General features: G+C 45.5%; 4 protein-coding genes across 5 annotated transcripts in view; all 4 read right to left on the minus strand.

Annotated features, from left to right (window-relative positions):
* LOC141766857 (copine-8-like) overlaps nt 1–1,214 on the minus strand; it is a 101,536-nt gene extending 100,322 nt beyond the window's left edge. Inside the window, exon 1 of the mRNA XM_074634060.1 lies at nt 679–1,214. Within this exon, the coding sequence (XP_074490161.1) occupies nt 679–755 (77 nt within the window). The 5' untranslated portion in view covers nt 756–1,214. The remainder of the gene's footprint in view (nt 1–678) is intronic.
* setd5 (SET domain containing 5) overlaps nt 1–23,120 on the minus strand; it is a 191,773-nt gene that overhangs the window by 68,204 nt on the left and 100,449 nt on the right. The window lies entirely within an intron of this gene.
* Nucleotides 8,402–9,457, minus strand: LOC141766540 (uncharacterized). Its single transcript, XM_074633513.1, has 3 exons — nt 9,361–9,457; nt 9,271–9,300; nt 8,402–9,240 (listed from the first exon to the last, which is right to left on the minus strand). The coding sequence occupies exons 1-3, from the start codon at nt 9,434–9,436 to the stop codon at nt 8,417–8,419; spliced, it is 930 nt and encodes a 309-aa protein (XP_074489614.1). The 5' UTR covers nt 9,437–9,457; the 3' UTR covers nt 8,402–8,416.
* Nucleotides 9,405–23,120, minus strand: part of mtmr14 (myotubularin related protein 14) — a 28,987-nt gene continuing 15,271 nt past the window's right edge. The window contains 5 exon segments of the mRNA XM_074632384.1: nt 9,405–12,233; nt 12,913–13,119; nt 14,285–14,461; nt 16,136–16,268; nt 18,143–18,201. Coding sequence (XP_074488485.1) covers nt 12,053–12,233; nt 12,913–13,119; nt 14,285–14,461; nt 16,136–16,268; nt 18,143–18,201 — 757 coding nt within the window. The 3' untranslated portion in view covers nt 9,405–12,052.

Raw genomic sequence — 23,120 nt, forward strand, 5'->3', positions numbered from 1 at the left:
ACATTTTGTTTAATTAAACCTGCATATTTATGTGTCTCCTGTTTTATAGATTCATAGAAAAAATATATATATATATTCCTAAACTGACTTTGATTTGTAATAAAACATCATAAAAACAAACTCCAGTCTGCTGATCCTCTCAGAGTCTCTCAGAGTCTCCATGTGCTCGGTTAGATTGAGCTTCTTATAATAAATGAGTTCTAGTATTGTTAAATTATTCCTGTCTTCCTCTTCAGGCCTTATTAAAATAACTATTGTTCACATTGTTCAGAGGACAGTCTCAGCTCGTCTGTGTGTCTCTGCTTCATGTGATCTCTCTGGAGCTCTCAGAATAAAGCAGCTCCTGTTAATAAACCCAGCAGCTCCTGTTGGTTCCTGCTGCACCCCCACGCACTCCTACACCCACACGCACACGCACATGCACGTCCTCCTTAGCAATACAAGAGTTGCTCCGTGCACGTCAAACACGCACAATACTGTTTAAAAAGCGCGAGGAAAAGTCTGAGAATCAAAAAGAAACGTGTGGAAACTACGCACAATAAAAATAATAAATCATGAGGACTCAAACTGAAGTGAAGCATCCAGAATGTGTAATAATATATAACCTGTGAGTGTGAGAGGATGATGATGAAGATGATGCTGACAGGTGAGTGATGGAGAGCAGCTCTTGGCTCCTACCTGCAGGACACGGTGATCTCTATCTTGGTCGCAGGGACGGTGGAGTTCAGCGGGTCGAAGTCTCCTATTGTCGCCATAATCACTGAAGATCACTGAAGATCTGCAATCACTTCAATCACTTCTTCTGCTGCTGCTCAGTGAAACAAGCAAGTTCTCACTTCTATCACACCTCTAGTTCACTCTGAGGAGGAGAGCTGCTGCTGCTGCTTCCATCCACCCGGGAGGATGGAGAGCTGGAGGAGGAGGAGAGGATGGAGAGGAGGAGGAGAGCTGGAGGATCTGGACCGGTTCGGCTCCGGGTGGACTAGTTGATGCTGCTGACGGTCGCTGGAGCAGCTAAGGAGGAGGAGGAGGAGGAGGAGGAGGCATACCTGAGGAAGAGGCTTTCATTCATGGAGAGAGAGAGAGAGAGAGAGAGAGAGAGAGATGTGGAGCCACCAGCTCCTTCTTTCTCTCCATCCATCGCCAGGTGGAGGCAGAGACCTCCTCTAGTCTCTCTGCTGCTTCTGGTCGCAACTTGTAGTCGGTGTATGGAGGATGATTAGTGCCACAGCAGGAGGACCAGAGGCTTTTATAAAATACCTTACAATGCTTAATCCATCCTGTGAAGGGCTCCTTACAATGTGCTCTCAATCAAATGCAAATAAATAATCCACACTGTAGGATCTGTGCAAAATGAACGCTGACGATGACCCCGATGAAGAGCCGTGTTGGTGGCAATGCGTCCGTCATTTAAACAATTATTGTCTTGTAATGTAATGTAGTCATTGTTGTGATGGCAGTCTGTTATTTCTTTATAGCAGACCGTTGCTGTGTATAGCAGACCGTTGCAGATGGTCTGCTATACACAGCAACGGTCTGTTATATATAGCAACGGTCTGTTATACGTAGCAACAGTCTGTTAAACGCAGCAACGGTCTGTTATATACAGCAACGGTCTGTTATACAGAGCAACGGTCTGTTATATATAGCAACGGTCTGTTATACGTAGCAACGGTCTGTTATATACAGCAACGGTCTGTTATACAGAGCAACGGTCTGTTATATACAGCAACGGTCTGTTATACAGAGCAACGGTCTGTTATATATAGCAACGGTCTGTTATACGTAGCAACGGTCTGTTATATACAGCAACGGTCTGTTATACAGAGCAACGGTCTGTTATATACAGCAACGGTCTGTTATACAGAGCAACGGTCTGTTATATACAGCAACGGTCTGTTATACAGAGCAACGGTCTGTTATATACAGCAACGGTCTGTTATACAGAGCAACGGTCTGTTATATATAGCAACGGTCTGTTAAACGCAGCAACGGTCTGTTATATACAGCAACGGTCTGTTATACAGAGCAACGGTCTGTTATATACAGCAACGGTCTGTTATACAGAGCAACGGTCTGTTATATACAGCAACGGTCTGTTATACGTAGCAACAGTCTGTTATACAGAGCAACGGTCTGTTATATACAGCAACGGTCTGTTATACATAGCAACGGTCTGTTATATGCAGCAACGGTCTGTTATACAGAGCAACGGTCTGTTATATACAGCAACGGTCTGTTATACAGAGCAACGGTCTGTTATATGCAGCAACGGTCTGTTATACAGAGCAACGGTCTGTTATATATAGCAACGGTCTGTTATACGTAGCAACAGTCTGTTAAACGCAGCAACGGTCTGTTATATACAGCAACGGTCTGTTATACAGAGCAACGGTCTGTTATATATAGCAACGGTCTGTTATACAGAGCAACGGTCTGTTATATATAGCAACGGTCTGTTATACGTAGCAACAGTCTGTTAAACGCAGCAACGGTCTGTTATATACAGCAACGGTCTGTTATACAGAGCAACGGTCTGTTATATGCAGCAACGGTCTGTTATACAGAGCAACGGTCTGTTATACAGAGCAACGGTCTGTTATATATAGCAACGGTCTGTTATACAGAGCAACGGTCTGTTATATATAGCAACGGTCTGTTATACGCAGCAACAGTCTGTTAAACGCAGCAACGGTCTGTTATACAGAGCAACGGTCTGTTATATATAGCAACGGTCTGTTATACGTAGCAACGGTCTGTTATATACAGCAACGGTCTGTTATACAGAGCAACGGTCTGTTATATATAGCAACGGTCTGTTATACGTAGCAACGGTCTGTTATATACAGCAACGGTCTGTTATACAGAGCAACGGTCTGTTATATACAGCAACGGTCTGTTATACAGAGCAACGGTCTGTTATATACAGCAACGGTCTGTTATACAGAGCAACGGTCTGTTATATATAGCAACGGTCTGTTAAACGCAGCAACGGTCTGTTATATACAGCAACGGTCTGTTATACAGAGCAACGGTCTGTTATATACAGCAACGGTCTGTTATACAGAGCAACGGTCTGTTATATACAGCAACGGTCTGTTATACGTAGCAACAGTCTGTTATACAGAGCAACGGTCTGTTATATACAGCAACGGTCTGTTATACATAGCAACGGTCTGTTATATGCAGCAACGGTCTGTTATACAGAGCAACGGTCTGTTATATACAGCAACGGTCTGTTATACAGAGCAACGGTCTGTTATATGCAGCAACGGTCTGTTATACAGAGCAACGGTCTGTTATATGCAGCAACGGTCTGTTATACATAGCAACGGTCTGTTATACGTAGCAACGGTCTGTTATACGCAGCAACGGTCTGTTATATACAGCAACGGTCTGTTATACATAACAACAGTCTGTTATACATAGCAACGGTCTGTTATACACAGCAACGGTCTGTTATACGTAGCAACGGTCTGCTATACGTAGCAACGGTCTGTTATAGGTAGCAACGGTCTGTTATACACAGCAACGGTCTGTTATATGTAGCAACGGTCGAACGCAGAACGCAGTGATTAACCAATCAGAATAGAGTATTAAACAATGCTTTGTAATAAAACTAAATAAGCATTCTAAAGTCGTTTTTAACAGCCTCTCGTCCACCTCGTATAAAATGTAAGTATCCTGCTAAAGTAATCGAAGGCACTCTGTCGGGTTTGTGCTAAATTAAAATGCCTTTATTTTACATGATAATAATTGTTTAAAATGCCCGACGCACTGCCACCAACATCGGTCTTCATCCAGGTCATTGTCAGTGTTGCATTTTAATTTTGCACAAATCCAACAGTGTCGATTATTTTTGCAATTTATTTGCATTATTTTTTGAGACCACATTCCACCCAATGAGCCCTTCGATAGATCTAAAGAGCGCCTGTATGTGACCACAGAGACCCAGCGGCGCTTCTACTCCACTACTGTCTTGACCTCACATTGTGTTTAGGTGCTAAACCCGAGGGACGGGTACCGAAACCCACAACTAAACGAGCCACTGGGAGACCGCAGCATCGATAAGCTCCGACGTTAACGGTTCTGCTATCAGCCGGGGATGCTTTAGGGCGGGGCTACCTGCTGATCGACAGGTCGCTACCACGGCGTTGTCCGGTCTGGGAGTTGTCCGTGTCTTACTTTAACTCTTTCACAATGTGTTTTCACTTTGTAAAAATTAATTAGAACATTTTTGGTCGCCTAAAAATGTTTTATTAAGCGTTCAGTTGAACTTAGCTCCACCCTCTCTGTCACTGCTGGGTGACAAACCAACAGGTGACGTCACGGTGACCACGTCCACTTCTTCTATACAGTCTGTGTTCTCTACTCCTCTTGCTTCTATTTCAAAATAAGAGTGTACTGTTGTCTGAGATAACTTCATCCAGATGAATCCTTAAAAGAACCAAATGACCTGGATGAAAATAAAGAAACAGGATTATTTAACAGCATGTTAGCCTGAAGCCACATCTGAAGAACAGGACCCAGATCTGCTAACCCCCTTCAACAAAAACCACAACACGAGATCTGGGCACCGTTCTCTGTGCAGAGATAACCACATTATGGAGATCACCATGATGACAATCTGACGTGGAGGAAGATGAAGATGCAGAAAAGTAGAAACTGTCCAAAGAGAAGAAGAAAGAGGGGAGGTCAAATGAGAAGTAGCAGGAGGAGAGCCTGTCATACCTCTCCTCTCCTCTGTGGCATTAATCACCTCTCATACACTTCCATGGACATTAAATCTGAACACTTTATTCCTCAAGCAGCATGAAGAGTCAATGAATAGGATAAATATTTTATGAATCAATAATTCATTAACCACTGAAACATTTGAGTGTTCCCACCTCTGAGGCAGTGGATTAAATAATCACAAGCTGACTGAGTTGAGATTCCAGCAAACATCTGGCCTGATGAAGTGTCACTGTGTGGGATGACCTCTGACCTCAAACTTTAAAGGGGCGAAGAGAGTTTTACCACAGAAAGCAGTCGGGTAAGAAAAAGGGGGGATTTACCGCTTTTATTGTGGTAGTCTGAGTAATGTGACGTCATATCTGTTCCGTATCCGTCAACCAAAACAAACCTCAGAGAGTCTAAAACGTTGGAGGGTCGTCGTGGATACGACCTGCACCCTCCCATGTTAAATCCAGCGTGGTAAACACAACACATCCAGTAAAGGATGGAAACACTTTGGGTTTCACACATTGAAAGGAAAAGCAGAGCTACACAGAGCAGAGCTAAAGCTGCATGCTAACTCTGTCACGGACAGGAAACATTATGGTATGGCGGTAACGTTATGGTATGGAGGTAACGTTATGGTATGGAGGTAACGTTATGGTATGGAGGTAACGTTATGGTATGGTGGTAACGTTATGGTATGGTGGTAACGTTATGGTATGGCGGTAACGTTATGGTGTGGAGGTAACGTTATGGTATGGTGGTAACGTTATGGTATGGAGGTAACGTTATGGTATGGAGGTAACGTTATGGTATGGAGGTAACGTTATGGTATGGAGGTAACGTTATGGTATGGTGGTAACGTTATGGTGTGGAGGTAACGTTATGGTATGGTGGTAACGTTATGGTATGGAGGTAACGTTATGGTATGGAGGTAACGTTATGGTATGGAGGTAACGTTATGGTATGGAGGTAACGTTATGGTATGGAGGTAACGTTATGGTATGGAGGTAACGTTATGGTGTGGAGGTAACGTTATGGTATGGTGGTAACGTTATGGTATGGAGGTAACGTTATGGTATGGAGGTAACGTTATGGTATGGAGGTAACGTTATGGTATGGAGGTAACGTTATGGTATGGAGGTAACGTTATGGTATGGAGGTAACGTGGCGGTGGAGCCGGTCGTCGCTCTCGTCTCCGTGGTCAAATGGGCCGACGCTACGACTGTAGAGCACCCAGATACTGACATTATGTTCTCTGCATTGAAACGGCCCCGATGGAGCTGACCATGGATGGATAAAGAGAACGGAGCTGACGGGAGAGCTAGAGACCACCTTGGAGAAGTTAGAGGAAGTAGACACGTGGGACTACGTCCGCTTTTCAAAATAAGGTGTTAACAAAGGGAACTCTATGTACTAAATACATCTATGGAAATAACATTGATGGATTATATTCACCAGAAGTATAAAACATTACCTGTCCCTTATAAATTAAAAAGAAAATACCACTAATCTGTGAGGGAGATGTCTTTATTCTTTCATTTTTGGGGTTGCTGGATAAAATGTAATCAATAATTTCTGCCAATGATCCTGATATATTTGACTTCAGGACGTCTCTGACTACATACCTGCTGAAAAGTGTTTCAGTGTTTGATTCATCTTGTTCCCTTCATGGTCTAGAGGTAAACAAGTTAACATCAATCACAGTATATCGTATCAGGAGATCGGTGGATCGTCTCAGCCCTAGAAAGCAGTGTCCTGTCGTCCTATTGAGTCAGGACAATTTATTTAACTTAATACGGTTGAATTTGATCAGAATTGAAACATGCGGTTATATAACTGCTTTATGTAATCACATTACATTTGACACAGAATTCTCATTTGCCAAACTGTTCTTGGAGGCTCATCTGTGTTAAGAACGACCACTTAGTGTCCGCTGAGCCGCTGAGGGAAGCAGATCCTGTGGTATAAATAGTTAATATATCTCACCACGGATGAATAAATCAGAAGCTCCGGAGATGATCTGCTGGAGAAAATTCATACATTCATGTGAACAAGAAAGAAAATAAGCAAAGAAGTTTTGTTTTTGTTTGTTTATTCACAATCGCCACATGCTGCTGAGTTCCCCTGTCATTAATAGGGACGCACCGACACCACTTTATTCAGACCGAGTACAAGTACTTACATCTGGGTACTCTCCGGTACCGAGTACCGATACGAATACTTCTCTGTACCAAAAGACCCTCGTTAACAGCCAGCTGGAGGGTGTGAGCGACACACGGCAGGCTGGGGAGTCACGCATACGAGGCGGTGCGCCGTGACCGTCTCTAGGTCGGCTTGGAAAGGCTCGGGGCGAAGGTGGCTCGCGGCCGCAGCTTTACAGCGCTCCCCGCGGGGTCGGGCAGACCACCGGTCCGTCTCGCCCGCACCGTCGGGGAGGTGGAGTGTGAGGACCGAAAGATGGTGACGAGAGGTTAACGTCACGCTGCCGTAAAGTGGTATCGGTGCCGTTGTATCGGAGCCGTTTTGCGAGTACGAGTACATGAGCACAGTATCGGACCCCATACCCGATACTGGTATCGGTATCGGTGCATCCCTACTCGTTATAACCTGTCGTTGAGTCATTAGAACCTTTATAACCTGCCGCTGAGTCATCAGAACCTTTATAACCTGTCGCTGAGTCATTAGAACCTTTATAACCTGCCGCTGAGTCATTAGAACCTTTATAACCTGTCGCTGAGTCATTAGAACCTTTATAACCTGTCGCTGAGTCATCAGAACCTTTATGACCTGCCGCTGAGTCATCAGAACCTTTATAACCTGTCGCTGAGTCATTAGAACCTTTATGACCTGCCGCTGAGTCATCAGAACCTTTATAACCTGTCGCTGAGTCATCAGAACCTTTATAACCTGTCGCTGAGTCATTAGAACCTTTATAACCTGTCGCTGAGTCATCAGAACCTTTATAACCTGCCGCTTAATCATCAGAACCTTTATAACCTGCCGCTGAGTCATAAGAACCTTTATAACCTGTCGCTGAGTCATTAGAACCTTTATAACCTGCCGTTGAGTCATTAGAACCTTTATAACCTGCAGCTGAGTCATTAGAACCTTTATAACCTGCCGCTTAATCATAAGAACCTTTATAACCTGCCGTTGAGTCATTAGAACCTTTATGACCTGCCGTTGAGTCATCAGAACCTTTATAACCTGCCGCTGAGTCATAAGAACCTTTATAACCTGTCGCTGAGTCATTAGAACCTTTATAACCTGCCGCTTAATCATCAGAACCTTTATAGCCTGCCACTGAGTCGTTAGAACCTTTATAACCTGCCGCTGAGTCATCAGAACCTTTATAACCTGTCGCTGAGTCATTAGAACCTTTATGACCTGCCGCTGAGTCATTAGAACCTTTATAACCTGCCGCTGAGTCATCAGAACCTTTATAACCTGCCGCTTAATCATCAGAACCTTTATAACCTGCCGCTGAGTCATCAGAACCTTTATAACCTGCCGTTGAGTCATTAGAACCTTTATAACCTGCCGCTGAGTCATCAGAACCTTTATAACCTGCCGTTGAGTCATTAGAACCTTTATAACCTGCCGCTGAGTCATTAGAACCTTTATAACCTGCCACTGAGTCGTTAGAACCTTTATAACCTGCCGCTGAGTCATCAGAACCTTTATAACCTGCCGCTTAATCATCAGAACCTTTATAACCTGCCGCTGAGTCATAAGAACCTTTATAACCTGCCGTTGAGTCATTAGAACCTTTATAACCTGCAGCTGAGTCATTAGAACCTTTGTAACCTGCAGCTGAGTCATTAGAACCTTTGTAACCTGCAGCTGAGTCATCAGAACCTTTATAACCTGCCACTGAGACATCAGAACCTTTATAACCTTTCGCTGAGTCATTAGAACCTTTATAACCTTTCGCTGAGTCATTAGAACCTTTATAACCTGCCGCTGAGTCATTAGAACCTTTATAACCTGCCACTGAGTCATAAGAACCTTTACAACCTGCCGCTGAGTCATTAGAACCTTTATAACCTGCCACTGAGTCGTTAGAATCTTTATAACCTGCCGCTGAGTCATCAGAACCTTTATAACCTGTCGCTGAGTCATTAGAACCTTTATAACCTGCCGTTGAGTCATTAGAACCTTTGTAACCTGCAGCTGAGTCATTAGAACCTTTGTAACCTGCAGCTGAGTCATCAGAACCTTTATAACCTGCCACTGAGACATCAGAACCTTTATAACCTTTCGCTGAGTCATTAGAACCTTTATAACCTGCCGCTGAGTCATTAGAACCTTTATAACCTGCCGCTGAGTCATAAGAACCTTTACAACCTGCCGCTGAGTCATTAGAACCTTTATAACCTGCCACTGAGTCGTTAGAACCTTTATAACCTGCCGCTGAGTCATCAGAACCTTTATAACCTGCCGCTGACTCATCAGAACCTTTATAACCTGCCGCTGAGTCATCAGAACCTTTATAACCTGCCGCTGAGTCATCAGAACCTTTATAACCTGCCGTTGAGTCATTAGAACCTTTATAACCTGCCGCTGAGTCATTAGAACCTTTATAACCTGCCACTGAGTCGTTAGAACCTTTATAACCTGCCGCTGAGTCATCAGAACCTTTATAACCTGTACAAAGAAGAAGAGTCTTGACACAGAGGAGATCAGGACGAGTGCAACGCAGCATTTTAATCATAATAAAAATCCATTTGAGATAGAGTTGGAGGACGTCATGCACAACCAGAGTGAAGAGTTCTTGAAGTAACTCAGGATGAGTTCCATGTTATTGCAGGTGTCCTGTGATTGGCTGCTTCATAACAGTTACAGGCTGACAGCAGAAATTATGCCAAAATAAAAACAAACGATATGAAACCTCGACTCCTTCTCAGGACAGATATCTTAAAACAAAAGCTTAGAAACCGGACGGGGAGACGAGGTCACGCCTGAACGTCCCACTTGTCTCAAATAAAGTCAGCTGGTGGGGTGGGAACAAAGCTAACCGTCTTCGGCAGCAGAGAAGTGATGCGTGCGGCCATATGAACCAAAACGCTCTCAGATTCATTAAAGAATAAAAGGGATGGAACCTCCCGTGGCTTAAAAGCAGCTCAGCAGACGTGTTGTTGTGGTGCAGCGAGAGCAGCACAAAACACCATTCTGCATGGTAAAATAACAGTTTTGTTTATCATAATTATTTCCGAGAGCGTGATACAGAACTTGATTGATGTGCGTTAAGTACAGAGTCGGAGTCAGGAAGTGGTTAACCTAGCTGAGCATACAGACTAGAATCAGGAGGCCTCTGTCAGCACCTCTAAGACGGACCGATCAACTCGTCTCATTGGTTTAACCCACACTTGGTAACTTGGTAATTAAGCTTTGGAGGTGTTAGAGACGTGATACTGGAGTCAATCTTCTCATCTCACTATCGGAGAGAAAGGGAATAAAAGTGTTTCACAAACTTCCTGCTAGAATTATTCCATAAAATCAATAAAATCTTCTTCTACGGTCTTAAAAGGCAGAACTTAAATGTCATCAGGTTGTGTCCATAAGAGCTTCATGTTCCTGTGCAATATTAAAGACTAACAGTAATCTTAAAACCGAGTGAGTGAGTGATAACGGGGAAACCCCAGAAAGCTTTATCGTAAAGCTAACACTGCTAATGCTCTTAGAACCGTTGAGGAAACAGAACCAGACCTGAAACTGGAGCAGAAGAACATCTGATCCGGCGTTACTGAAGATTAAAAAAAAGGCACAACAAAAGGTCCTGAGGTCCAGCGGCCGTCAGAACCGTTTGGCAACACCGACGAGCTCGTTTCACATAAAACCTCTAAATCTACCCGACAGAAGCTCCGGTAGAAACGTCCGTCCGAGTGTGACGGGAAACGTGTTCTGAACGAGCTGCGATAGCTGAGCAGAACTCTCAGCGCCGGCAGGAATCCGGTGGACCTCGCTTCACCGGAGTCCGACCGGAGAGAACACCGAGAAGGCCTTGGGTTCACAGGTTTGCTACGACGATGCTCAGTGCCTCAGTGCTACTGAAGAAGGTAGAGGAGAAACGGTGTGCTATGTGAGCTCATTCAGGAACCGTCTCTGTAGACGTTTAATCACCAAAACGTAGTTTCTAAAGATGGAAAGTTATCCAGTTAAAGGACACGATCAGATGTTTTCTTCCTCACATGCCGTACGTACGCTGAAAGAGTCGCTGGTCGTTGTAATCACCCCGTCTGTCCATATAGAGAGGCCAAGTCCCGCCGAACGGTAGTCGACAGCGAGAGACAAACCTATTTTTGATCCCGTTTGAATCACACGGATGATGTTGGTTAATCTAAAACATTATTCTGAAAGTCAACAAAGTCTCAGTTTGTTACAAAACTGTCCAAGTTTCAGACTAAACACCCAAAAGGGGCGTTAAGTGACGTCAAGCGAGTCGTGTTTCCATCCAGTGCATCGCAGTTTGTCGGATGGACGAACCCTTTAACCCCCCCGAGGGGATCCTGCCAAGACTGAAACTACTGTTGAACTCACAGAATGTGATGCGAGACCAGGACACGCCGCTGGAAGCCTCGTATCACCTTCAGCTGAACAAGGACCCAACTTCTACCAGGAAGGCTCCAGGATGGACAGGAGGAGGCATTACAGCAGCCAGTAACTGTTCCAGCATACGTACGTACGGCATTAAGACAACCTTATCCTTTAAGTCTAGACCCCGAAGCTGTGAGCTCCAAAACGGGTTCTGATTTGAATCCGCTGTGCCAGATTAGAAACCGAAAAAATAAAAAGCTGTGTGGCGTTTCTGTCAGAAAACAATAAGTGCTGTAATGATCTAATCTTTAAAACGACATTCCTCTTCTCGGATCAGTGATGAGGATCAGCTCAGGACGAGAGAAGTAAAAGCATATCGCTGCCTGTAGGACGTGGGACGGTCACTGCAAGGACTCTTTAAAATCAGGAGCAGAATGAAGAAGAAGAGCGGAGGAAGAGTTCATATTCTGTTCTCAGCAGCTAGAAAGCATCTTTATAACTCTTAATATCTCTTAATAATGCTTCATATCCCTTTTTGATACGGTGGCTGAAACCAGTTCCCTCCCTGATGAACTCAACACGGAGGACTAGAAGTCCAGAGGAGAGTTGGAGCAGCACAGAATAATAAATCCAAGCATGTAAAGGGGAGAGGAATCAGAGGAAAGAGAATGAATGCTTCACCCCCGACTGGAGCGGAGCTGTTTGGCACTTTATTGTCCCGGCGTGTCGTAGCGGCGTGTCGTAGCGGCGGTGGATGGAAGCAGACGGAGGGTCTGAAGTCACATTGAGAGGGTCAGACGATGGCGTTGGTGCCCCGGAGGCCGACCCCGCGGGCAAACTGCTCCAGCAGGCCGGTGATGGCGCCGGACGGGCTCGGCGCCGACGACTTGAGGCCCACGGTGGAGCTGTAGGCCGCCAGGAAGACTTCACGCACCGCCTCCAGGCGGGCCTGACGCTGAGACGGGAAGGGACACCTGGAGGAGAGGAGAGGAGAGGAGAGGAGAGGAGAGGAGAGGAGAGGAGAGGAGAGGAGAGGAGAGGAGAGGAGAGGAGAGGAGAGGAGAGGAGAGGAGAGGAGAGGAGAGGAGAGGAGAGGAGAGGAGAGGAGAGGAGAGGAGAGAGAATATGAATACTGTACTCTGCTGAATAGAGAAAATTCCTACTTTAAAAATACAAGAACCAGAAGAAGAGAGCGACGGCAGATCAACCCCACAACGTCCTCCTGAATGAACCATCACAGAGCTCACAGAGCTCATCAGCATCTCTCTGCTGCTCTCCTTCTCTCGTGTTAAACATGGACGGATGTTATTTGTCTTCACTGCGAGTGACGCCGGCGGGAAACACCTTTCATTCAGATGAAGCAGAAATTAAAGTGTGTCCCCTGATGGAAGCAGAGAGGAGGAGGACGAGTCAGAGGGAGGACCGGATCGTCCTCCTGGTCTACGGCTTGGTTCAGAGCAGAGAGGAGGACGAGTCAGAGGGAGGACCGGATCGTCCTCCTGGTCTACGGCTTGGTTCAGAGCAGAGAGGAGGAGGACGAGTCAGAGGGAGGACCGGATCGTCCTCCTGGTCTACGGCTCGGTTCAGAGACAAATGTTCCCGACAACAGAACCGTGTTCATGTTCTATCGGTACTCCGTACGGTGCTACTTACATTCGTCCACTGTGTCCCTCGTCCTGAAAGCTGAAGGGCAGCGGGGAGTCGTAGGCGGCGGCCACGGCAGACGAGGTGGAGGAGGCCGAGGCCAGAGGTGGAGGGAAGTGAGCGTGGTCGTGGATGCTGCCGCAACCCGAGACTATCTGCCAGCTCCCGTACTCCGTAGAGAGGGAGGAACCGGACCGGGTGTAGTCTGCTGCTAACCTGAGAGAGACAGATAACAGAGACAGTGAGACGGCTGCGGATCGGGACGTAGAGCCGCTCGTCTGTTAAATCCTCCTCCGGTCCGCATGTCGACCGGTCGCTGGGCGAGACACGGAAACACAAAGTGCTCCCGCAGGCTGAGCCGTCAGCGAGTGAACAGGTGAATGTTGACATGTGATGTAAAGAACTTTGAGTGGTCGGAGGACTAGAGAGACACTACTGCAGAGAAATACAAGTCAGAGACAAAACAACAGAGACAAAGAAAGAGCAGGACAGACGGAGAGAGAGACTAAGAGCAACTGAACACTGAAGAAGACATTTTCAGGTGACCAAAAATGATCTAATGAATTTTGAAACACTGTGAAAGGGTTAAAGTTGTAAGACTAAAACACGGACAACTCCCAGACCGGACAACGCCGTGGTAGCGACCTGTCAATCACCAGGTAGCCCCGCCCTAAAGCATCCCCTGCTTTAACTACTTCACTTTAAAGGTGCAGTGTGTAGGATCTGGTGGTATCTAGCGTCGAGGTGATGAGATCACAACCAACTGAAGCCTCTCCCGTGTGCCGAGCGTGTTGGAGAGCTATGTTCCTCTCTAGAGCCATCTGGAGCAGAGCCAGTGCGTAGAGCTTGTGTGTGTGTGGGAAGTGAGTGGTGAAGCAAGAGCTAGAGAGTGGTGGCGACGGCAGCGAGTAGCGTTATCGACTCCGACCCAAGCAGGGAAATTTGACAGACTTTAGCTGGTCCGTTCTGGGCTACTGGCGGACGCCGTGGACATTTTGGATGTGTAACTTTAGTCCTCTACTCCGAGGTGATCCGTGTTCGCCTCCAGTCTTTCCTTTGCTCTGCCTCCAGCTGACACCGTAACGTCATCGTGACATCGGACTTCACTGCGACTACTACACACTGAACAGTATGTTTTAATAGTGATGGAAGGTTTTCAGCTCATTTCAGTAATAGCTGGGATAATGTATGAACTTATACTGTGAACCGAGTCAGAGCTGAACACCAGAGGAAGAGAGCCACCGGCTGCTGGGAGCGCCGGGCCTCTGGTGATCATCCAACATTTACATTACTGAAGTTAAGTGTGTGTGTGTGTGTGTGTGTGTGTGTGTGTGTGTAAAAATAAGATGCCAGCTGATGGGAGTTATATCGACTCACTGACCTTCTTCCAGGGACAGCCAGCGGGCTGCTGCCGGTGCGCGTGACGCCGTGTTCTGATTGGTTGGAGGAGGAGGAGCTGGAAGACCTGGCCTCGCTGAGTGGATGAGAGAGATGCTCCTCCAGAGGGAGAGGTTTACTCCACACCACCATCTGAGGAGACGAGGTGGTGCCTTTCCTCCTGAGGACAGAGAGAGAGAACATCAGCATCCACAGAGGAGGAGGAGGAGGAGGAGGAGGAGGAGGAGGAGGAGGAGGAGGAGGAGGAAGAGGAGAGGGGAGGAGGAGGAGGAAGAGAGGGGAGGATGAGGAAGAGGAGGAGGAGGAGGAAGAGGAGAGGGGAGGAGGAGGAGGAAGAGAGGGGAGGATGAGGAAGAGGAGGAGGAGGAGGATGAGAGCAGAAAAGCAGCTTTGTGCTGACTGATCTTCATAAATCAACGTTTCCTTCTGAAGACTTAAATAAAAACATTTGTCAGTCGTTTCATTTTCCTGACATTGATCCAGATCAGAGAGATTGTGGGACTGCGGCCTGTTAAGACATCAGCTCTGGGCGGGGGGGGGGGGGGTCATCCGGCAACACACCATGTTGGAAAGTGAAAAATACTGAAACTAAATAAAAACGATATCCTTTAAGAGAAACTAACCTGGAACGAGTCAACTGGTTAAAAAGAGCGCAGACAGATCCCTGCTCACAGCCGGCGGTACCGTGAGCTGGTCGGCTTGTTATTCACACGGTGTGAATGTGACACATTCTGGCCGTTCCTACGCAGTTCTCTCCAACCATGTATTTGGTATGTATATGTAGTAGTGATATCTGACCTGTTATGAGAGTTAATCAGCACCGCCCGACCCGCTAAATCATGCGTTAATCAACCACCTGACCCGACCCGCAAACCGCCAACTTCCTGCATTATAGTAGCACAATAGATGTCATGACTGAGGTCTGAGACGAGCGGACTCGAGCGCCACGGCTCACAGTGTGTGTGTGTGTGTGAGCGTGTGCGAGAGTGTGTATGACCTCTTGACAGCTGGTTACGTGGTGGCGGCACAGAATATATTAAACTGACACGCCGTCACCACGGCGGATGTGTGTGCATGTTTGAGAGAGAGAGAAAGACGGAGAGGGGGAAAGAAGGTGGACTATTGCACCAATGTTTCTGTTAGTTATTAATAAGTTACTCAGAAAGCTGTTTGACCCGCGCGCCTGGAACCGCTCACCTGAACCTGCCCGACCCGTGGGAGGGGGTTGACCCGCACATGATTACTTCTGGGACATTAGCCATACCAGACCCTAACAAAAATAAAATAAAACTAAATATTTAAAAACTAAAACTAGGGCTATCTCTGACTTTTTTTCGGAAATTTTTCAGACTTTTTTTTTGGGGATATTTCTCAGACTTTTGTTTCAGACTTTTTTTCCCAGTCATTTCTCAGACTTTTATTGTGAAAGGAAAGAACTGAAGGAGTGGATGTGGTCGGCGCTGCGTTTGTCGAGGCTGAAAGGAGTAATAAAGTTTGACGTCTTGGTTCGGACTACGGAGCCTCCGTGTCGTCGGTTCATAAATATAGACGCAACTCATCCGGTTCTGCACAACCCGACTGGTTGATGTCTTTATTCACGGAGCGAAAGCTCAGAAAAATCAACCTTGTTCCGGAAAAAAAATCACACCACTTTTCCGCTGCGCAATATTTAAATTTGGAGAGAAAATATTCATGACAGTTCGAAGGATATATTGACGAGCGAATTAATCTCACAAAAAAAAGCCTTAACTTGTTTGAAAAGGTTTTTCAACTTTCCAAAACATACGATAAATAAATATATAAGAAATGAATCCCTGAATTCTGCGACACTGACCAGCTGGAGGCCTGGGGTTGGCTGGTGAACAGGTCCACAGTGTCGTTGGTGAGGCTGGAGGCGCCGCCCACCTCCTCAGTGATGAGGGAGAAGTCGCTGCTCAGACTCGTCGCACTGCCGCGATCCTTCGACTCTGAAACCACAGAACACACAGCGAGGATGTTAGTTCAGCTCCGGACTCAGCAGAACATTCTGACAGATCACAGCCGGAGCTGAAGGGAAACCAGAACTTCTGGGTTCTGTCACAGACGTAAGAAAACCTCACTCAGAATCACATTGATATTTGAAACAATGCTATTAACTCCAGCTTTGAAACGAGGGATTAATGCTGGAATAGCTTACTGCGACTGAGGCATTACTATTAGCTGCACATGTGCTTCCTGTTCTGGGATGTCAAGACGTCCCACAGAAACACAGCAGCCTCTGTGCAGTATCATCAGCCTTTTAGAGACATATTCTGAGCAGCTTTTCTCTTCCTCTCCTCCTCCGGTTGAGCCAGAAGTGTCCATATAACAGAAATTATAAGCCATTTATAGCCGTGAAAGTGATAAACTCTGACATAAAGATGTATACTAAGTCGAACTCTACTGAAGGTTAAAAGCCTGCAGACAGAAAGGTTTGTGACGCAAGATGTTTTGGATTAAAGCCTTGCAGTTTTCTAAAGAGATGAAAGCGCCGTGTTATCACCCAGAGTCTCGTTGCTTTGTCTCTGTGCTTTGTTATTATACCTCATTGCATCAGACCAGGCGTTCCCGACGCTGCCACGAGCACGTCAACAAGATCAATTACTTAAGAGGAAATAACAAGTTGGACTCGGATGAAAAATAATGACACCGTTGACACATTTCCTGCGTTTCCATTAACCCTCTGAGACCCACAATAGACCTGTTTTAGTCTTTTTTAGGGGGGTCCAGGGGGTCTAGGGGTCTTTAGGGGGTACAGGGATCTTTAGGGGGTACAGGGGGTCTTTAGGGGGTACAGGGATCTTTAGGGGGTACAGGGGGTCTTTAGGGGGTACAGGGGGTCTTTAGGGGGTACAGGGATCTTTAGGGGGTACAGGGGGTCTTTAGGGGGTACAGGGGGTCTTTAGGGGGTACAGGGATCTTTAGGGGGTACAGGGGGTCTTTAGGGGGTACAGGGGGTCTTTAGGGGGTACGGGGGTCTTTAGGGGGTACAGGGGGTCTTTAGGGGGTACAGGGGGTCTTTAGGGGGTACAGGGGGTCTTTAGGGGGTACAGGGATCTTTAGGGGGTACAGGGGGTCTTTAGGGGGTACAGGGATCTTTAGGGGGTACAGGGATCTTTAGGGGGTACAGGGGGTCTTTAGGGGGTACAGGGGGTCTTTAGGGGGTACAGGGATCTTTAGGGGGTGATAGCAGGTCAACAGTAGATGTCACATAGAAGTGGTGTACATCATCTGAAAGCTGAAACCTGAAGATTCATTTGAGATGCAGCTCAGCACTGAGGGTCGAGTTTGTCTGACTTTTTTTTGGGGGATATTTCTCAGACTTTTTTTTTTATTTCTTCGGACATTTTTCAGACTTTGTTTTTGGACAACTACATCAATATGAAACATCAATTTTTCATAAATTTTTCAGACTTTGTTTCGTCATTTGTCTGAATTTTTGGGGGGATATTTCTCGGACTTTTGTTTTAGACATTTTTCAGATTTTTTTTTTCTGACATTTTTCAGATTTTTTTTCCGGACTTTTTTGCCGGACTTTTTTTGGGGGGATATTTCTCCGACTTTTTTTCTGGACATTTTTCAGATTTTTTTTTCTCCAAACATTTTTTCAGACTTTTTTTTTTGGTCATTTTTTATTTCTTCGGACATTTTTCAGACTTTGTTTTTGGACAACTACACCAATGTGTAGTTGTCGGTACAAAAGTGGTCGCACTACTCCAACTAAACATAATAAAACTAGAATTCATTTGTTTGTTGAATGAGCGCATCCATCCATCAGAGGTCTATCACAGTTACCCTGCATGTATGAGACACTCTGACTTACTTAACTGGCAGAGATCTTCCACAGAGAAATCACTGTCTTTGAAGTGAGAGTTCTTCCTCCTGAAAGAGAGAAATATAATGATGATGAAATAACAGCAGAGATCAAAAGAAGAGAACGAAAGCTGCAGACTGGATTCGACTTTTCCCTACGGAAGCTCGATATTCACTGAGTTAGTTATTTACTGTACGAGTGTTACTAAGAAAGAAAGAAAATAAACGGCCGTGTATAGATCACAACAGACCTGTATAGATCACAACAGACGTGTGTAGATCACAACAGACGTGTGTAGATCACAACAGACGTGTGTAGATCACAACAGACGTGTATAGATCGCAACAGACGTGTATAGATCGCAACAGACCTGTGTATATCGCAACAGATGTGTATAGATCACAACAGACCTGTATAGATCGCAACAGACGTGTATAGATCGCAACAGACCTGTATATATCGCAACAGACCTGTATAGATCGCAACAGACGTGTATAGATCGCAACAGACGTGTATAGATCGCAACAGACGTGTATAGATCGCAACAGACGTGTATAGATCGCAACAGACGTGTATAGATCGCAACAGACGTGTATAGATCGCAACAGACCTGTATATATCGCAACAGACGTGTATAGATCGCAACAGACGTGTATAGATCGCAACAGACCTGTATATATCGCAACAGACGTGTGTAGATCGCAACAGACGTGTATAGATCGCAACAGACGTGTATAGATCGCAACAGACCTGTGTATATCGCAACAGATGTGTATAGATCGCAACAGACCTGTATAGATCGCAACAGACGTGTATAGATCGCAACAGACCTGTATAGATCGCAACAGACCTGTATAGATCGCAACAGACGTGTATAGATCGCAACAGACGTGTATAGATCGCAACAGACGTGTATAGATCGCAACAGACCTGTATATATCGCAACAGACGTGTATAGATCGCAACAGACCTGTATAGATCGCAACAGACGTGTATAGATCGCAACAGACCTGTATAGATCGCAACAGACCTGTATAGATCGCAACAGACCTGTATAGATCGCAACAGACCTGTATAGATCGCAACAGACCTGTATAGATCGCAAAAGACCTGTATAGATCGCAACAGACGTGTATAGATCGCAACAGACGTGTATAGATCGCAACAGACCTGTATAGATCGCAACAGACGTGTATAGATCGCAACAGACGTGTATAGATCGCAACAGACCTGTATAGATCGCAACAGACGTGTATAGATCGCAACAGACGTGTATAGATCGCAACAGACGTGTATAGATCGCAACAGACCTGTATAGATCGCAACAGACGTGTATAGATCGCAACAGACGTGTATAGATCGCAACAGACGTGTATAGATCGCAACAGACGTGTATAGATCGCAACAGACGTGTATAGATCGCAACAGACGTGTATAGATCGCAACAGACGTGTATAGATCGCAACAGACGTGTATAGATCGCAACAGACCTGTATAGATCGCAACAGACCTGTATAGATCGCAACAGACGTGTATAGATCGCAACAGACGTGTATAGATCGCAACAGACGTGTATAGATCGCAACAGACCTGTATAGATCGCAACAGACGTGTATAGATCGCAACAGACGTGTATAGATCGCAACAGACCTGTATAGATCGCAACAGACGTGTATAGATCGCAACAGACCTGTATAGATCGCAACAGACGTGTGTAGATCGCAACAGACGTGTGTAGATCGCAACAGACGTGTATAGATCGCAACAGACCTGTGTATATCGCAACAGATGTGTATAGATCGCAACAGACCTGTATAGATCGCAACAGACGTGTATAGATCGCAACAGACCTGTATATATCGCAACAGACCTGTATAGATCGCAACAGACGTGTATAGATCGCAACAGACGTGTATAGATCGCAACAGACGTGTATAGATCGCAACAGACGTGTATAGATCGCAACAGACCTGTATATATCGCAACAGACGTGTATAGATCGCAACAGACCTGTATATATCGCAACAGACCTGTATATATCGCAACAGACGTGTGTAGATCGCAACAGACGTGTATAGATCGCAACAGACGTGTATAGATCGCAACAGACGTGTATAGATCGCAACAGACGTGTATAGATCGCAACAGACGTGTATAGATCGCAACAGACGTGTATAGATCGCAACAGACGTGTATAGATCGCAACAGACGTGTATAGATCGCAACAGACGTGTATAGATCGCAACAGACGTGTATAGATCGCAACAGACCTGTATAGATCGCAACAGACGTGTATAGATCGCAACAGACGTGTATAGATCGCAACAGACGTGTATAGATCGCAACAGACCTGTATAGATCGCAACAGACCTGTATAGATCGCAACAGACCTGTATAGATCGCAACAGACGTGTATAGATCGCAACAGACGTGTATAGATCGCAACAGACCTGTATAGATCGCAACAGACGTGTATAGATCACAACAGACCTGTATAGATCACAACAGACGTGTGTAGATCACAACAGACGTGTATAGATCGCAACAGACGTGTATAGATCGCAACAGACCTGTGTATATCGCAACAGATGTGTATAGATCACAACAGACCTGTATAGATCGCAACAGACGTGTATAGATCGCAACAGACCTGTATATATCGCAACAGACCTGTATAGATCGCAACAGACGTGTATAGATCGCAACAGACGTGTATAGATCGCAACAGACGTGTATAGATCGCAACAGACGTGTATAGATCGCAACAGACGTGTATAGATCGCAACAGACCTGTATATATCGCAACAGACGTGTATAGATCGCAACAGACGTGTATAGATCGCAACAGACCTGTATATATCGCAACAGACGTGTGTAGATCACAACAGACGTGTATAGATCACAACAGACGTGTATAGATCGCAACAGACCTGTGTATATCGCAACAGATGTGTATAGATCACAACAGACCTGTATAGATCGCAACAGACGTGTATAGATCGCAACAGACCTGTATATATCGCAACAGACCTGTATAGATCGCAACAGACGTGTATAGATCGCAACAGACGTGTATAGATCGCAACAGACGTGTATAGATCGCAACAGACCTGTATATATCGCAACAGACGTGTATAGATCGCAACAGACCTGTATAGATCGCAACAGACGTGTATAGATCGCAACAGACCTGTATAGATCGCAACAGACCTGTATAGATCGCAACAGACCTGTATAGATCGCAACAGACCTGTATAGATCGCAACAGACGTGTATAGATCGCAAAAGACCTGTATAGATCGCAACAGACGTGTATAGATCGCAACAGACGTGTATAGATCGCAACAGACGTGTATAGATCGCAACAGACCTGTATAGATCGCAACAGACGTGTATAGATCGCAACAGACCTGTATAGATCGCAACAGACGTGTATAGATCGCAACAGACGTGTATAGATCGCAACAGACGTGTATAGATCGCAACAGACCTGTATAGATCGCAACAGACGTGTATTGATCGCAACAGACCTGTATAGATCGCAACAGACGTGGATAGATCGCAACAGACCTGTATAGATCGCAACAGACCTGTATAGATCGCAACAGACGTGTATAGATCGCAACAGACGTGTATAGATCGCAACAGACGTGTATAGATCGCAACAGACGTGTATAGATCGCAACAGACGTGTATAGATCGCAACAGACGTGTATAGATCGCAACAGACGTGTATAGATCGCAACAGACGTGTATAGATCGCAACAGACGTGTATAGATCGCAACAGACCTGTATAGATCGCAACAGACCTGTATAGATCGCAACAGACCTGTATAGATCGCAACAGACGTGTATAGATCGCAACAGACGTGTATAGATCGCAACAGACGTGTATAGATCGCAACAGACCTGTATAGATCGCAACAGACCTGTATAGATCGCAACAGACGTGTATAGATCGCAAAAGACCTGTATAGATCGCAACAGACGTGTATAGATCGCAACAGACCTGTATAGATCGCAACAGACGTGTATTGATCGCAACAGACCTGTATAGATCGCAACAGACCTGTATAGATCGCAACAGACGTGTATTGATCGCAACAGACGTGTATAGATCGCAACAGACCTGTATAGATCGCAACAGACGTGTATAGATCGCAACAGACGTGTATAGATCGCAACAGACCTGTATAGATCGCAACAGACGTGTATAGATCGCAACAGACGTGTATAGATCGCAACAGACGTGTATAGATCGCAACAGACCTGTATAGATCGCAACAGACGTGTATAGATCGCAACAGACCTGTATAGATCGCAACAGACGTGTATAGATCGCAACAGACGTGTATAGATCGCAACAGACCTGTATAGATCGCAACAGACCTGTATAGATCGCAACAGACGTGTATAGATTGCAAAAGACCTGTATAGATCGCAACAGACGTGTATAGATCGCAACAGACCTGTATAGATCGCAACAGACGTGTATTGATCGCAACAGACCTGTATAGATCGCAACAGACGTGGATAGATCGCAACAGACCTGTATAGATCGCAACAGACCTGTATAGATCGCAACAGACGTGTATAGATCGCAACAGACCTGTACAGAGCGCAACAGACCTGTATAGATCATAACAGACCTGTATAGATCATAACAGACCTGTATAGATCACAACAGACCTGTATAGATCATAACAGACCTGTATAGATCATAACAGACCTGTATAGATCACAACAGACCTGTATAGATCACAACAGACGTGTATAGATCACAACAGACGTGTATAGATCATAACAGACCTGTATAGATCACAACAGACCTGTATAGATCATAACAGACCTGTATAGATCATAACAGACCTGTATAGATCATAACAGACCTGTATAGATCATAACAGACGTGTATAGATCACAACAGACGTGTATAGATCACAACAGACGTGTATAGATCATAACAGACCTGTATAGATCACAACA

The sequence above is a fragment of the Sebastes fasciatus genome, chromosome 1, assembly GCF_043250625.1.
Source record: "Sebastes fasciatus isolate fSebFas1 chromosome 1, fSebFas1.pri, whole genome shotgun sequence".
In the NCBI taxonomy this organism is placed as follows: domain Eukaryota; kingdom Metazoa; phylum Chordata; class Actinopteri; order Perciformes; family Sebastidae; genus Sebastes; species Sebastes fasciatus.

What these genes read in the sequence shown, in the direction of transcription:
- LOC141766540 (XM_074633513.1), bottom strand. Translation starts at nt 9,436, where the DNA reads ATGATTAAAATGCTGCGTTGCACTCGTCCTGATCTCCTCTGTGTCAAG. An exon ending in TCTTTGTACAGGTTATAAAG is followed by an intron (nt 9,301 to 9,360) that starts GTTCTGATGACT and finishes CAGGTTATAAAG; the next exon opens with GTTCTAATGACTCAGCGGCA. An exon ending in CTCAGCGGCAGGTTATAAAG is followed by an intron (nt 9,241 to 9,270) that starts GTTCTAATGACT and finishes CAGGTTATAAAG; the next exon opens with GTTCTGATGACTCAGCGGCA.